Below are 15,697 nucleotides of genomic sequence, written 5' to 3'. Positions count from 1 at the left end.
GTAGGTGCAGCCAGATGGAACATCAGGAAGAGTCCAGGAAGCAAGCTGGGATTTTGAACATCCCCCTAAAGTCCAGCAAGTCATAACCATTCTCGTCTGATCATCTTTTCTAGCATTCATCAAATCCACTCCCACCCCAATCCACTTGAAGGTGGGGCTCCTCCTTGATCCTTGCACTCACAGGTTGCTGTAGTGAGTGTCTACATTGAGGCACTACCCCTCTCTTGCTAACCTTACCTCTAGTGTGGAATCACAGTGTTCATGCAGAGAGACATCCTTTTCCTGTCCCCACTGTCTTCAGTCCTTCAGAAATCATTCCTTTAGTCTGCCCTTAAACATGTAGGCCACTTGCTTCTTCCTAGCTACTCTGCCATACTTAGAAAATTCAGAACATTCTCTCAAGGCAAGTCATTTCCTTAACCCTTGTCCTTCCCTTCTCTATGCCTGTCCTTTATCAGTTTCAGGCTCCATGTTTATCTAAATTTATGCTGTAACAAATTCAGGGCAGGGACTGGAAGTTCAATTCTGGCATCATGTAGATGGCAAACACCTAATACCTTCAAATTGCAGGTTTAAATGCCCAGAAGAGCTGATGGAGAGCTCCACGCTGCAGAGGTAGATGAATCTGGTAACAGGCAGTGTCTGGGGAGAGGTACTTTGGAATGGGAATTAAGATGAGGTGTTGACCCACTTTAGGAAATGAAGTCACCCACTGCTCTTCTCCCAAGCACATTTTCTGTTTAAACTATAAGCTCCCAGGGACCTCCGATATGACTTAAGGGGCACACCCATGGTCTAACAACAAATCTTACAACACATGTTAAGAACAGAGATCTGGCCTGCTCTTGGACAATACTCCAGCTCTCTTTACTATTATGCACCAGTTGGCTACCACATTTCTTCCCTAGAGCTGGCTGCCTTGCAGTAGTGCTGTATGTATGCACTCATTAAAGTCCTTTGATTTACCTTTAGGATGAAAGGAAGAGAGTTAAAGAACATGGGACATTACTCCTGAAACCAATTAAACTGGAAAAAAAATACACCAGACAACTTTCTAAACTGTAAATAGCCCCCATTTTATTTACAGTCAATACAAAAACTAACTCATTTCAGATGTATAGATTCGAACATCACATCTACTGCAAAATTAACACCGGTGTAAAAAGAAAAAGGATTTTCATGTTACATAAAAGAGCATTTGCTCTTCTATTCAGAGAAAGCAATTGCTCGGGTTATAAAAACAATACTGAGCAACAGTCATTGTGAATTGCATTTATTAGGAATCCTGCATGAGCAGCTTATGTCTTACTAATAGAGACATTAGCATCAGGAGTCGCAAACAAAAACCGATTCCAGATATGCTATGGCATTCTTAGCCCTACTGGAGCACGAAGGAACTCGAGTCTTCGACTTTCAAAGACACAATGTGCAGCAGTCGTCTACATTGTTCCTGGGGTTGCAGGACAGGTTCTTCTTGAGATCATAAATTCAGATCATTCTAAAAACGCAACAAAAAAGGCAGCTGAAAATAAAATCCCCCAAAGTAAAAACCAGGAGAATGCTATTTGTGTTGGATGTAGTAGCATGTCTCAGACACGCCTCATACTATCGCCTCTAATAATTCTTTAATCAAGTGACATGAAGGAACAGAGCCAAAATGACAGGCTGTAATGACACCTGAGATAGCATGGGAGGGAAGGAAATTTAATAACTCAGAATCTGCAGAGAACTGAATGAGGAAGCCAGCCTAATAAAGACGCAGATTGGCTTTATGCTAAGAAAGCGTGTCCCAATGGGGAACATGTAATTAATGATACTGCCCCCATCTGGAACAGGAACCCCTACCCCACTACAGGCGGCGCTGGTAATTAGAATGTAGCCGAGCAGTATGCATATAATCGCCATAGGCACCCGAATAACGGGCATAGTCGGAATGCGGTTCTGGAAGACGGCGATAATCCAGCGGGGACTTTGTCGGCGAATGACGGTACACAAGTGGCGAGTCTGCTAAACGACGGTAATCTGAGAGGTCAGATAAACGGCGGTCAGAACTGTACCTGGTCAAGAAAAGAGACATTTAATGAATAAAACAAAAGGGTCCGTGATAGTGGCCTAACAGCGCCCTGGTTAAGCAATATATATATTGAGGAGACCCTCATGAGAGATCAGAATCTCTCCAGTGAAGACTATACCCGCAGAGCAACACTATTAGTACATGTCTCACTAAGGCAAACCAGAGGAACTTGTGGGTTAATTAGTTCTTTTCAGAACAGTTCCTTAGCTATCTTTTACCTCCTTCGATGGATACCTCAAATATACATGTTAAATTTCCCCCAACTCTTAGGCAAGTAAATAGCGCATGGGAAAGCAAGAGCTGGATATGCCTGCCATTTCTCTTAACAAATGCAGCCCATTTACTTATTAAGCACTGAAAATAGGGAGGACTAGTCTGACGACTTATGGGGTTGAGGACATTGGTTAAAATCCAATCCAGGTCAGTAACGGTGGTCTCAGTCCAGTCCCTAGAGAGCAGGCACCTACAACACGGCACCACCACAACTGACAGTAGTTTGAGTCTTTCATTCGCAGTTTAAGCAGAGGTGCCAACCTGTGAGAGAAACTCAACTCCCCATCTTAGCCCTAAGGGTTGTAGTTCCAAGTGAGGGATAAGGCACACTGTCTGTGGTAGAGTGCATAATGCCATTGGCTGGGGTATACATGCCCTAGGTAGAAGAAATTTCCAGGCCCCAGGGCTGCCAATCTTGCAACTTTCACACAAAACTGTAAAAAAAACACTAAATAAATATCCAGTAGAATCTGCAGACCAGTAAGAGGGGTGCAGCAGCATATTATCCCACCCTTCACCCTAGCCAGACGCACCCGAAGCAAAAAAATTGTAAGGGGGCGGGGGGACTATGTAAGGATCTGTATTACTGCCAGAGCGGGAAGCCATTTTGTCATTTTAATAATGCATCGAGTTTCACCTCCCACCCTGTCAGTGCTTCCAGAACAGTAAGTTAGTGTAATGTATTAGCAGGGGAATTTCCACTTTTTGGTGAAGCAGAGCCAAGTTTATAAAGGCGAAGACCAATAGACTTGTATTGAGTCTGACTGCCTCTAGTCCCTTGGACAGCACATCGAGATCCTTGGACGAGAGGCTCTATTTATGTGCAAAGTATTATCACTGGCTTAGCAGCATACCTTTTAGCCAAAGCAGATGATTTTTTGAAAGGATCGTCATAGCCAGCACTCCGTGGAGGAGAAAGACGGGTGCGTTCGTATGGTGGTGCGATGGCAGCAGCAGCAGCAGAAGACTGAGACAGTCCCAAATACGGGGTTGCTTGTTGTCCAAGCTGGGTTGGCCCATCATATGCGGTCACAGGCTGAGCTCTGAAAGTGACTGCCAAGGGAACAGAGGAGGGCTGCTGTGCTGTATATGAAGCTGACATTGAGTTTGAAGACTGTGTTCTATAGGGTGTGGTCAGTGGAGCAGAGACCTGTGATTTGTAGGAAGCTGCTGCAGACTGATTGCTATAAGATGCAGCCAGAGTGGATGCAGGCTGGGTGCCATAGGTTGCTGAGAGCACAGCTGTAGGCTGGGCGCCATACGAGGCTGAATGACCGGCCACAGGCTGGGCGCCATACGAGGCTGAATGACCGGCCACAGGCTGGGCGCCATACGAGGCTGCGAGAGCAGTTGCAGGCTGGGCGCCATACGAGGCTGAATGGCCAGCCACAGGCTGAGCTCCATATGAGGCTGAGAGAGTAGCTGCAGGCTGGGCTCCATAAGAGGTTGAGTGGCTGTCCACAGGCTGGGCTCCGTAAGAAGCCAAGTGGCTGGCTGCAGGCTGGGCTCCATAGGCGGCTACGTGTGTGGCCACAGGCTGGGCTCCATAGGTGGCTGTGTGACCAGCTGCAGACTGAGCTGCATAGGCAGCGGCTGCATGTGTGGCTGTTGGCTGAGCTCCATAGGAGGCTGAGTAACCAGCCACAGGCTGAGTACCATAAGAGGCTGCATGCGAGGCTGAAGGCTGAGCTCCATAGGATGATGCTAGTGTTGCTGTGGACTGGACCCCATAAGAGGCTAACTGGGAAGCTGCAGCCTGGGTGTTGTAAGCAGCAGCAGCCTGAGCGCTGTAGGAATTTAGTGATGAGGCTGCAGGCTGGGTATTAGAAGCTCCTAGTGAAACAGAGGACTGGGTTCTGTAAGTATTTCCAAGTGAGGTCGAGGGCTGGGCCCTGTAAGATGCTGCCTGTCCCGTTGTTGGCTGGGGTCTGTAAGACATTCCGAGAGATGCAGAGGGCTGGGCTCTGTAGGTTGCACCCAGTGAGGTTGATGGCTGAGCTCTGTAGGATGCTGGTTGTGCTGTCATGGGTAGCGACACAGTGGCAAAACCGATTCTTGTTGGTGATCGTCGAATTGGGCTTCTGTCCCTTCCAAAATATGAGGGAGATGCTTGCCTTGTCTGAGTGTCAAAGGAGTTGTATTTGCTTGAAGTGTTGGTGCCACCAAAGCGCTGCTGATAATCGTAGAGCGAGGATGCAGTGTATCCTGCAGAGACTGATGGATATGTAGAGTCTGTAGGCCTAAGCTGCTCGTAACCGTCGATCTTGGGTTGATATTTCTCTCTAAAGTCCACACTTGCTCTCTTGCTCTTGTCAGCATTGATGCCTGCCTGGGCATTTTGTCCTGCCCCCTTTTTCTGAACATTAGTAGAGAGTTCCACATTGACTCTTCTTCCTTTCACTTCCTTTCCGTTAAGATTTTCGATGGCAACTTTTGCATCTGCTTCTTTCTCCATGTGAACAAATGCATAGTCTGATAAAGTAGACAGAGGGTTATCAGTGAAGAAGACAAGACATTTTATTACAGGATCGAACACTTAACAGATGCACGCATCTCTCTGCTATTACTTAAATGCACTTTGGGTATAAACAGAGTCTGTATTGTAGCCTTCCGAATAAACTGCGGGCTGGCAACTAAATTACCCCAATTTACCATAGCTGCTACATTATGAAAACTGCAGCCTATTCTAAAAAAAAAAAAAAAAGTAGAGAAAACCCACCAGTATCTAATCACGGCACAGAAAGAAATCCATGTGCTCAGTAGGTTTGTTTACAAATACCCTCAAATAGTTCCACAAATACCCTCAAATAGTTCCCAAAATCTTAAATTCTGCAATATTGTCTCATTCAGTTCGGAGAACACAGAGCCAAATTGAAGTTTATGGAGTCATACCAGAGTTGACTTTAGTCCATTTTGTACCATTAAAGAACATGTAACCAATACAGTTTTCTTGAAATTTCAGGAAGGAAACTATCACTAGCCATCCACAAACTAGAGATTCTTCCAGCAGCTCATGCTAATCTTGCAAAAAAACATCCAAACTAATCTGCTTTGGAACCCTCTAGTTTGTCAAAGATATTACACTGTAGAATACAAACTTAAACAGGGTTAAGAGGACTGTATTTAATATCTACAAAAGAATCTTTAATAAAATATATTTAGTCAGTGGAGTGAGCAATCAATTTAAATATTTGTGAAAATCAAGTATGTCAGAACATCTAGAACCGAGACTGGGCACCTTTTATATTTTAAAAAGCCAAATAAGTAGAAAAAAGTAGCAGCCTCTTGACTATTCTGACTTTAATAATCCTGAAACTCGGTATGGGTAAGCTTTACAATTACATTGAAAAATTCAGTATTTCAGAAGGATTTACCTCTAGTTTCTCAACTTATTTTTAATTAAAAAAAAAGGCACATTTTCTGTGCTGCATCATACTAGACAACCAAATCTACTGACATTTTCATTTGCAGTGCAGGGAAGAGTTACTTTAATGTCTACATATATTAATAATTTGGTATTTTCACCTCTCACTTACAGAAACTGTATGGTTACCCTTAGTTTTTTCTAAAAATAATTAAGTGTTTTAGTCTGTGGCAGGACCTCAGGTTGAACATAATAGCTACAGACGCTCCCTGGGTTACGCAAGACCCGAATTACGCAAATTCACACTTATGGAAAAAGTTCCATAAGCCAGAAATAGGATTTTCGAGTTGCGGAAATTTTTGCGTAACGTATGGGTATACGTTTCCAACGTGCATAACTCAAATTTTGTGTAAGGCTTTCCAGAACAGAACGATTGCGTAAGTCAGGGGGTGTCTATATAGCAAATTCAAAGCTACAGCGGCTCAGATAACTATCTTACACACAGAAATCTAGAATGATATCTTCTTATAAGCATAATTCTAGTCTATACCAGCAAAACACTTGAAGTGACTATTACATTTATGACACGACAGGAGCTAGGGAATGTTCCAACAGCAGTAATTCTAAAGCAGTTTAGAAAAAATACACTTACAAGAAACTAGACTTTTACTGAACACAAAGCAAATGTCTAATCCAATATTTCATAATTTAGATCCCTATACTCTAAAGGACATGGAGCCAACCCCACATGCAGAGGACACCATAGGAATTAACAGCTCAAGGGATTAAAATCAGCCCACACAAGCCCCATTGCTCAACTTCCCTGCTACAATCCAGAATCCAGGCCCTGCTATTCCTCCACTCCCATATTGATGGCCGTGGCAAGTCATTTCAATTTATTTGCCTCTGGAGAGTCTCCAACGTTTTATAATGAACGAGGAGAAAGTAACTGGCTACTCATGGACTGGACATTCTTAGCAGGCTGAGCACAAATCACAAGATCATTTTTTGGGGACCCTTTTCCAATGTACTGAATCCCAGTATGCAAGGACTGACTTGGGACCAGCAACATGGGAAGCTGCACTATCCCTGGTGGGCACCCTTCTCCAGGAGTTCTATAGGCTTAGGAACTCAGAAGTGCCATGGTAAGGATTCTTAGTGTTCAAACACGGCTTCTGCTGGCCTACTTCACAAATAGGCCATCTTTCTCAACCAACAAAACAATGGAAATACCAAATTTAATCTGGAAATGAAGGAGTTGGAGCCATGCTGTACCCCAAACCCCATCCCTCCTTCCCAAGGGCTCACTTGGCCCAATAGGGCCCTACCAGCAAGGTTGGCTTCCAATGATCCAAACTGTTGAGCTAGAAAAACATCTGACTGTATAGGCAAGCAAGATCTGCCGGTGTCCAAACACATCAGATGCACCAATACCTCACAGGCTCTCTTAAAAGTACCTACAACCATCCTTCCGCTATTACCAGCAGGGCCAAATGAAACCTTGGGATTTCCCCTGAGTTCAGCAAGGCCTTATATACTTCAAGGAGTTGTGGAGATCTTGCCTGCTCTTGTTATTGCCCTTCATGTTTGGTGAATGGTGAGAAGCTGGTGTTTTTTGCACACCAATAATGCTGTAGCTGATTTCTGCCTATAGAAGCAGGTGGTCCCAAGGACTCTGCACTAGAAGAATAGTTTTCAGCAATACTTTTATGGTGCAATCTTTCAGTAAGTGGGCATAACAATCTGTTGTTCATGTGTGATGGTCAGGTCTATGAAAATAGATTCATAGATTCAATTTGTATATTTTAAGGCCAGAAGGGACCATTATAATCATGTACTCTGACCTCCTGCATAACATGGGCAAGATAATCCCACCCAGTGACTGCTGAATCCAGCCTGTTTTGGGCAGAGATAGAATGTATCTGAAAAAGAGGCATACACAATTTCAACATAGAGACTCCAAATGATGAAGAATTTCCCACATCCCTTGGTAATCTAGTCCAAATAGAATAGTGCTATAGGAATCACAATGATTTGTTCAGACCTAGGCAGCTAAAAAAATTGAAAAATAAATCTCTCAAAGTCTCTCGAGAAGTCAGCAAACATCTCAACACACTTGAGTTGGCTGTGCAGATTACACCATACTCGACTGTTATCAACCACCTGCAAGTGAAGATAAGGGCATTAAAGTAATTCAGGTGAAACACTCAGAATTCACTTTCTCCAGTAATTACAGGAGAGCCATCACCACTATTTATGGTTTGGTTCTTTCATTCTCTTCCTGAATTAAAACAGACCCCAGAGCTCAGCACTTTCTGAGCACATTAGAACCCTGGAGAAAGGGCTCCCTATTGCCCAATGAACAAAGCATATGGGAGCATCTGTGCTGGTCAGTTCCTATATGGTGAACATTTGGCATGTGGCGTAAATTATATAAATTGCATGACAGAAGGCAGGCTGAATACTCTTGAATTGGTCAGTTCAAGTGATGATTGGTAGAGGAAAAAGCAGCAACATTGCTACACAACCTTTGAGGATAAGACATTCAGCAACAGTATTAGCAAATCAGTACGAAAATGCAGAAGGCCACAGCGAAGGGTTCTCATGCTAAATGGGGGACTTGGGTTCAGGCCTGAGCCCAAAACATCAAGCCCTAGGCCAAAGCTTTGGGCAGAAGGGCTGGCAAGATCCTTTGAAGGGAAAAACTGCAGCTGACAACACCAAAATTGAGATCCCTCTCCATCCTCAAAATCAGGCTGTGCAAGGCATAGCACAGGGAAGGGATTATTATTTACAGTGAAGAAAAAGTTAACTAATAGGCCATGCCTCCAGTGGCACTAGTACACACAGGTTCTGTCGGTTACAGTTAATCGGGTCACAATCAACGGCGAGTCTAGGTCACTCAAATCTAGCCCATACAACAGGTGACACTTGGAGTTTTTTCTTGGGACCCATGTGTAAGAGGCCTTATTTACCTCAATAGGAAGGGAAAATAACTATGCAATTAGAGATGTTATTGTTCCACAACACCACACTCTGAAATGAGTCCAAGGCACACTCAGGCACTGCAAAGCTGAGCTGGGCCCTGGGGAGAGAAGGGTAACCCAACTGCAGCAACAGGCAGCACACAATATGGAGAGAGCATGTTGTATTTAATATTAGGTCCTGGAAATTATGCCTTTCATCACCTTGCCCTGGATGAAGAACTTTATAACATTCAGAAGGAACATACAGCTCATGTGCAGACACGACTGAGTACATTGGGATCATTTGATTCAGTCAGGAAGCTGGGAAGTCTGCCACAGAATATTAGAATATAGTGGATGAAAAGCTAGGGGTATTTGATGTGGGTGAGGGGGCCCTTTTTAGCCACAATATTTGGATTAGGAAAATTATTTTCTCCTAAGACACCATGCTGGAAGTGAGAGGAAGTTAAACCCCTCTGAGGAAGAGCAAGGGGTCGATTAAGGGATATTTGCCTGTGCCACGAAGTGTATATTTAGAGGAAAGGGAGGCTGCATGGAGCTCTTTGCAAATAGACGAACAAAAAGGCAGTAAAAAAAGTGATAAAGGAAATAATATAGCACCAAAAGAGAAGGATAGCTAAAAGGAAATGAGAGGAAAGGGGGAAGAGACAGCACTAACACAGAAAGCTACTGCTATCCCCCTGCTAGGATCTGGGGATAGAGCTGCTCCCAAGCCCTTGAGGCAAGGAAGTCTGTTGCCTTTCATTACCCTGGATTATGGGCTTTGGCCAGCCCTTCAAAGTTGTGCAATCCCCTAGAAGTGCTGGGATGATACAGGTGTATATGGGCCCCAAAAGAACTGTAGTTGATTGGCTGTTATGGTATTGTTTTTAATACCATAACAGCTGCATGGGCACAGAGGCTGGTCCTGGAAGGGGCATTTACACTGGTGAAGGAGAAATGGTTACACACACTGCATTTGGTGGAGGTTCATATCACTTGAAACAGCTCTGCAGATGCAAGGGAAAGGAATACCAACCCCTGCTCCATGATTGTGCGTCCCAGAGAGCAGAGTAATTGCCTTTGATTATACAAGTAATTTGAGGAATGAGGCATTCAAAGGTGGCATGAAGCTGAAAAGCGTGCAGTATTGGTTACTGGCCCTGAGATACCATCGCTAATGTATCTCACTCAATGTACAGCTCCTACATAAGGGAAAGGGGTGATGGTGGGATGTCCATTTAATGTTCCCATATAAGTGTCACACATGACGACGGCTCCGGGACATTAGCAAGTGGCGCAGGATATAAAAGGAATTTTTATGCAGGGGAGAAGTAGGGCGGTTGGCTTCAACAGTACCTCACTCACTCACTGGCCCACATCACTAGTATTCCAGGACAAGTAGAGAGGTGTTGGCAACTTGGAAATGATGTATTTGACAATAGGCTCATGAACAGCCTGATGGTGCAGGGTGCACTTATGAGAATATATCCACCTTTGAGGGCATTATCTAAGGCTTAGGGAAATGTACCTGACAGGTACTAACCCTACATCTAAGCCTAACAGCTAGAGATAAATGCCTGTGCCGTAAAGCAACAGTAATATAAAGCAATATATATATTTCAATATAAAGCAACAGTAATTATGTGTGTTATGTTTAGCTCCAGAACTTAAATCATTTTATGTAATAATTACGTTACTGGAGCTGATGGAGTAGCCGATAATTTCAGATATATTGTTCAATGAATTTCAGCAGCATTCATCAGATCATAGTCAAACAGTTGACTATAATGATTATAAAGTCTGCCAAATTCCAGTGAAGCTGGAACAATAATTGTGAATACTATTCACTCATCTCTACTGCTTTATTAGACCTTCTCTCTTGCCCTGCAACCTAAATCCTCAGACTGTATTGTCTTGTCCAATTTACCCCATTAATCTCTCCTGCCCATACACTCCCATGTTCACTTGAAAATGTTACCAGACTCCAAAGAGCCAGAGGAGTAAACATATTGGTCAGACTGATATAAAAGGAAACTATCTTTCCACTATCCCTTGAACTCTGTCTGATGGCTCCACCATCCAAAATATGACCCCATATTTCCTCCTTTGGTTGCTATCCTTCCTCTATCCATGTCTCCCTCTGATTCTCCTGGGAGTGACCAGGTTGTGTGAGATCTCTGCTCCTTTACTCTTCCCCTCAACCTTCTGGCTGCTGCAATGGTTGTGTCCTATTTCTGCATTCTTCTCCCCTTGGAAGAGCACCTCCACACACCCACAAAGACCGCACTGTCACAGTGAAGGACTGGAGGGATGTTAGATGCTGTTGGCACCTTTGATGTCACACTTCATCACCCGCCTGTACCAATTGAAGGGACCTCACAGCTCCAGCAGGTATAGGGGTTGAATTGAGGGCGGGGTGCTCCTTGAAGAGGTGAGGTGGGATGGGGTGAATACCTTTGTCAGTGTACTATTCCATGCATCCATACTGCTGGAAGAGACCTCACACAGCTCCTTACTGTGGCAGAAGAATATGGATTAAGGCAGTATCTGCCCCAGGAAGTTTAAAGTGGATGTTTACCCACTTGCTGGTGGAAGAAAGTAAATGCTCCGTGAAAGGGGGGTTGGGAGCAGTCAGTACCTTTGTTGATGTTGCACTCCGCCACAGTACCTGAAACAACCCCTTCATCTCTCCACTGGTGTGTGTATGGGGGGCAGCGGGTTATGGAGAGTATCTGCCCCATGGGGAGTGAGGACTGATGCAGTCAGCACCTTTTAGGTCACATTGCATTATGGACTTATACTGCCAAAAGAACTCCAGTAACTCCCTACTGGTGCAAAGACAGGGAATTTGGGGGGCATTATTTGCTTCATGAAGGATTAGAAGGGGTCTCTGCCCCCAGATAGGGGGCAATTTCTATACCTCAGGCCCGTGTTGCTGAAAAAGCCTCTGCCACTCCCCACTAGTGCAGGACAGAGAGATTGGGGGCAATACCTGCTCCACGGGAAGACTGGTACTTTTGATGTTACATGCTTTGCTGTTGGCTTGCTTTGCCAAAGAGGCCCCACAGTCCCCCACTGGTGCAGGGAGGAGTTGAGGTAGTATATGTCCCAAGAAAAATGTGGGGCAATTGGTACCTATGGTAACATCTGACTTCACAGATGCATACTGGTGGATTGATATTGGTTTGGCGCTTCACCTCATGAGGATGTTGGTACCTTGGACTACATGGCACTCCACTACAAGCCCATATTGCTGGGAAGAAAGGGAAAGACAGAGGGAGGAGGTGTCTGCCCATAATCAAGTGGTCAGTATCTTTAACCATGTGGCACTCCACCACAGGCTGGAATTGCTAGGGTGAAGGAAGATATTAGACTTAGTCGTGTGGTGTGGGCCCTGCTCCGCTGAGAGGATTGGTATCTTCGACTGTTACACTCTGACATTCTATACCTTAGGGGAGCATCCTGTAACCCCCATATTCCTCATTTTTATATAACCGTGATCTTACATATAAAGCATGCCTTATAAGGTATCTGGGGAAAAGTTATCATCTGCTGAAAGTCATTTCTCTATCCATATATGTATCTCATTAATGTATATGAAGTTATGAGAATTGTGTTGTATGGTTGTCACTAAAACATGCTGTCAATTGGGGAATCGGTCAGATATTAGCTCCCCAGAGGCAACAGCAAGGAAAGTAATCAAACGTCCCAACTACAACCATTGTCCAGCATGGGAGCTACAATTCAATGACTCACCTGCATGAGGCCATACCAGGGGAATTGCTCAATCTTGGCTGGAGACTTAGCAGTGCCCCCAGACATGCCTGGACTTGTGATCCCCAAGCACATGGGACTGAGGGAATAAAACAGAACACAGAGGCCCCATGCTGGGCCTTTCTCCTTCACCCACCTACACTGCAAGCAACAAGGACCCTCTGAAGACTCCAACTGAGGGGACTGCCCCAGATTTCAAGTGTGAAATCTGTATACTATGAACTGCAATATCCAGTGCAGTGAAGAAAACTGCTTAATCTAGATGTTGCCCAGTCTAATAGGGTTGAGAGTTTAGACTGCATGCTTATATTTTATGTACTTTTGGTAACTATCTCTGACTTTTTGCCTAACACTCATAGTCACTTAAAATCTTCTGTTGTCAATACATTTGTTTTACTGTTTATCTTTACCAGTGAGTTTGTATGAAGTGTGTGGCAAATCTGCTCATGTTTTGCAAAGGCTGGTGTATATCCACTTTCCATTGATGAAGTGGTGAACCAGTTAATAAATCATCTTGAGCAATGCCTGGGGTGCAAGGCTAGGAGCTGGGGGGGATTGGGCTGGTGCCTTTCCCTGTGTGATTCATGAGTGGCTCTGGGAGCATTCATGCAATCTAGGAGGGTGTGGGGCTCCACATGCAGTTGTGCTGAATGATAACAGTGCTTGGAGGGGTTTACTGCTGGTCACTAGCAAGGTATAGTGAAAGACAGCCCAGGCTGGAGAGTTCAGGGGGCACAGCGGTCCCACAGTCCCAGGCTGCACCCCAGAGATCCCATCACACACTCCATCATGATTAGGGCTCCGTGTTTGTCACACACAGAGGTGACAACCTCTGCAGCACCCAGCCGCTTGGGCAGCGGTCCCAGGGCACCTGGAACAGCTGCTGGCCCCCAGGGCTCCCCATCACCAGTAGTGCCCCTCCCCCGCAGCTGGTGCCACGGGCTTTCCAAGATTCAATTGGGGTATTAATGGTATAAGTCATGGGCAGGCCATGATTTTTTTGTTTCTGTCCATGACTTTTACTAAAAATACCCATGATTAAATCGTAGCCTTAATCATGACTCATGGCCCCATACTGCTGGGGAGAGGGGATTCTAGCCCCAGGGAGAGGTTGGTTGAAGGGATTCCTACCCCATGGGGGAGAAGAGAGTTGGTATCTTTGCCCACATCACATTCCATCTCAGGCCTGTACTGAGGGTGGGAAGTGCCAGGGAACCACCGGCCGCATCACACTCCACCATGGGTCTGTGGGGGAGGAGGGGAAAAATGAGCCCAGGGTTGGTACCTTTCACCATGCTGCACTCCACCATGGGTTAGTACCAGAGTTTGGGGGTGTGTGTGGGGGGGGGGGGGGGGATGGGGAACCCAGCAGAGGGAACCTTTCACCACAGGTCGGTACCAGGTGGTCATGGAACCCAGAGGTCAGCATCTTTCACCACATCGCACTCCACCATGAGCCAGTACTGTGAGTGGAGAATCTCTATCCTGGGGGTGGGGAGGAGGGGAGATCTCAGGGGTTGGTTCCTTTTACCACGTTGCACTCCACCTCAGGCTAGTACCAGGAGTGGGGGACTTGAGGATCCTGGAGGTCACTACCTCTGTCTACGTTGTACTCCACCACAGGCCGATACCAGGGGTGGGTCAGAGAACCCAGGGGTCAGTATCTTTCACCATATCACACTCCATCATGGGCTGGCAGCAGGGGTGTAAAGTCCTTGTCCCAGGGAGAGCAATATCCCAGGGATCGATCTCTGACCACGTCGCACTCCACTACCAGCCGGTACCAAGGGTGGGAGGGGTCCATGTCGCACTCCACCATGGGCAGGGAACCACGTTACACTCCACCATGAGCTGGTATCAGGAAGAGGGGGAGGGGGATCCCTGTCCCGAGGTTGATACCTTTCACGACACCACACTCCACCACGGGCCGGTACCGGGGAGGGGGGATGCGGAACCCGGGGGGTCGGTACCTTTCCCCACGTCGCACTCCACCACGGGCCGGTACCGGGGAAGGGGGGATATTAGGGAACCCGGGGGGTCGGTACCTTTCCCCACGTCGCACTCCACCACGGGCCGGTACCGGGGAAGGGGGGATATTAGGGAACCGGGGAAGGGGGGGGTCGGTACCTTTCACCACGTCGCACTCCACCACGGGCCCGTACTGCTGGAAGAGCGCCCGCAGCTCTCCACTGGTGCAGGCCGCCGAAACATTACCCACAAAGATCTTGCAGGTGTTGGTGGGCCGCGGGCGGGACGGCTCCACCACGATGCGGCGGCCGTGCAGCTGGTGCCCGTTGAGCTGGGCGATGGCGCGGACAGCGGCCGCCTCATCCCGCAGGTGCACGAAGGCGAACTGCTTCATGAGAGCCACGCCGAGCACTGGCCCCACCGCACCCGTGAACAGCTCGCCCAGCTCCTCGGCCGTGGCCTCCTCGGGCACGTTCCCCACGAACAGCTTCACTCCGGGACGCATGGCCGCGGCCGAGCTGGCACCGGGACGCCTGACAAAATGGCGGCAGCACCTCAGACCCTCCGAACGCTCAGATGGGAAGGAAAGAGGAAGGCACCACCCGGCCGTCAACACGCCTGCGCAGCGCGCTGAATGCCACCGCCTACGAGCAACTGCGCCTGCGAAGAGAGACACTCGGCTAATGCCGCGCCTGCGCACTACTAGTGTCTTGCGCAGTCCTGCCCCTCCATCCGCGCCCCTGCTCTTCTCCTAGCAACGTCGTTGCGCCTGCGCACTTGAGTCCCAACCGCCTATAACCTGTTTTACATCCGTCACAATCCGCGCCGCCGGCCCTAGCGCGCCTGCGTATTTCCGGCATCTCCCTCCCTTCCCTTGCGCAGTGACGAATGCACCTATCCGAGCCTCTGGGCACATGCGCAACGCCCGACCTTGCGTTAACTCGCCAGTAAACAAAATGGTGCTCCCGCCACCCACGTGCAGAGTGCTCCCTTTCGCCCCCAGGCTCCGGCACGGTGATAGGCAGGCTCCGCCCACACCCAGTGACCGCCTCATGTTCTTTTTCTGTCACGGGAACTACTCCCTCTCCCCAGCTGGGTGAGTGAGATCTCCCCACTTTCCTGCAGGGGGATTAGGGATTCCCCCTTTCCCAAATTCCCCACCTCCAAGGCACCTGCCACCCAGCCCCAGAACCTATCCCAGAGACGATGTGCCTTTGCATTTATACAGCATCTTGCACAGTAGGTGCCTGAGGACTGGGCACCACCCCAATGCAA

The 15,697-nt window shown here is 47.1% G+C and overlaps 1 protein-coding gene across 3 annotated transcripts; it reads right to left on the bottom strand.

The window, feature by feature from the left end:
- Window positions 1-1,055: 1,055 nt before the first annotated feature.
- LOC117880520 (RNA-binding protein 14-like) lies at window positions 1,056-15,605 on the bottom strand. Of its 3 annotated transcripts, XM_034776778.1 has the most exons (3): window positions 14,582-15,605; window positions 3,202-4,819; window positions 1,056-2,057 (listed from the first exon to the last, which is right to left on the bottom strand). In XM_034776778.1, the coding sequence occupies exons 1-3, from the start codon at window positions 14,925-14,927 to the stop codon at window positions 1,850-1,852; spliced, it is 2,172 nt and encodes a 723-aa protein (XP_034632669.1). In that variant the 5' UTR covers window positions 14,928-15,605; the 3' UTR covers window positions 1,056-1,849. The 3 variants fall into 3 exon arrangements, with proteins under 3 accessions (XP_034632669.1, XP_034632671.1, XP_034632670.1); XM_034776780.1 differs by lacking the exon at window positions 3,202-4,819 and having other exon boundaries at window positions 1,056-1,498; XM_034776779.1 differs by lacking the exon at window positions 3,202-4,819 and having other exon boundaries at window positions 1,865-2,057.
- Window positions 15,606-15,697: the final 92 nt, after the last annotated feature.

The sequence above is a fragment of the Trachemys scripta genome, chromosome 7 (assembly GCF_013100865.1).
Source record: "Trachemys scripta elegans isolate TJP31775 chromosome 7, CAS_Tse_1.0, whole genome shotgun sequence".
NCBI lineage: Eukaryota > Metazoa > Chordata > Testudines > Emydidae > Trachemys > Trachemys scripta.
The sequence above is the reverse complement of the archived record's forward strand: the minus strand, read 5'-3'. Positions and strand labels throughout refer to the sequence as shown.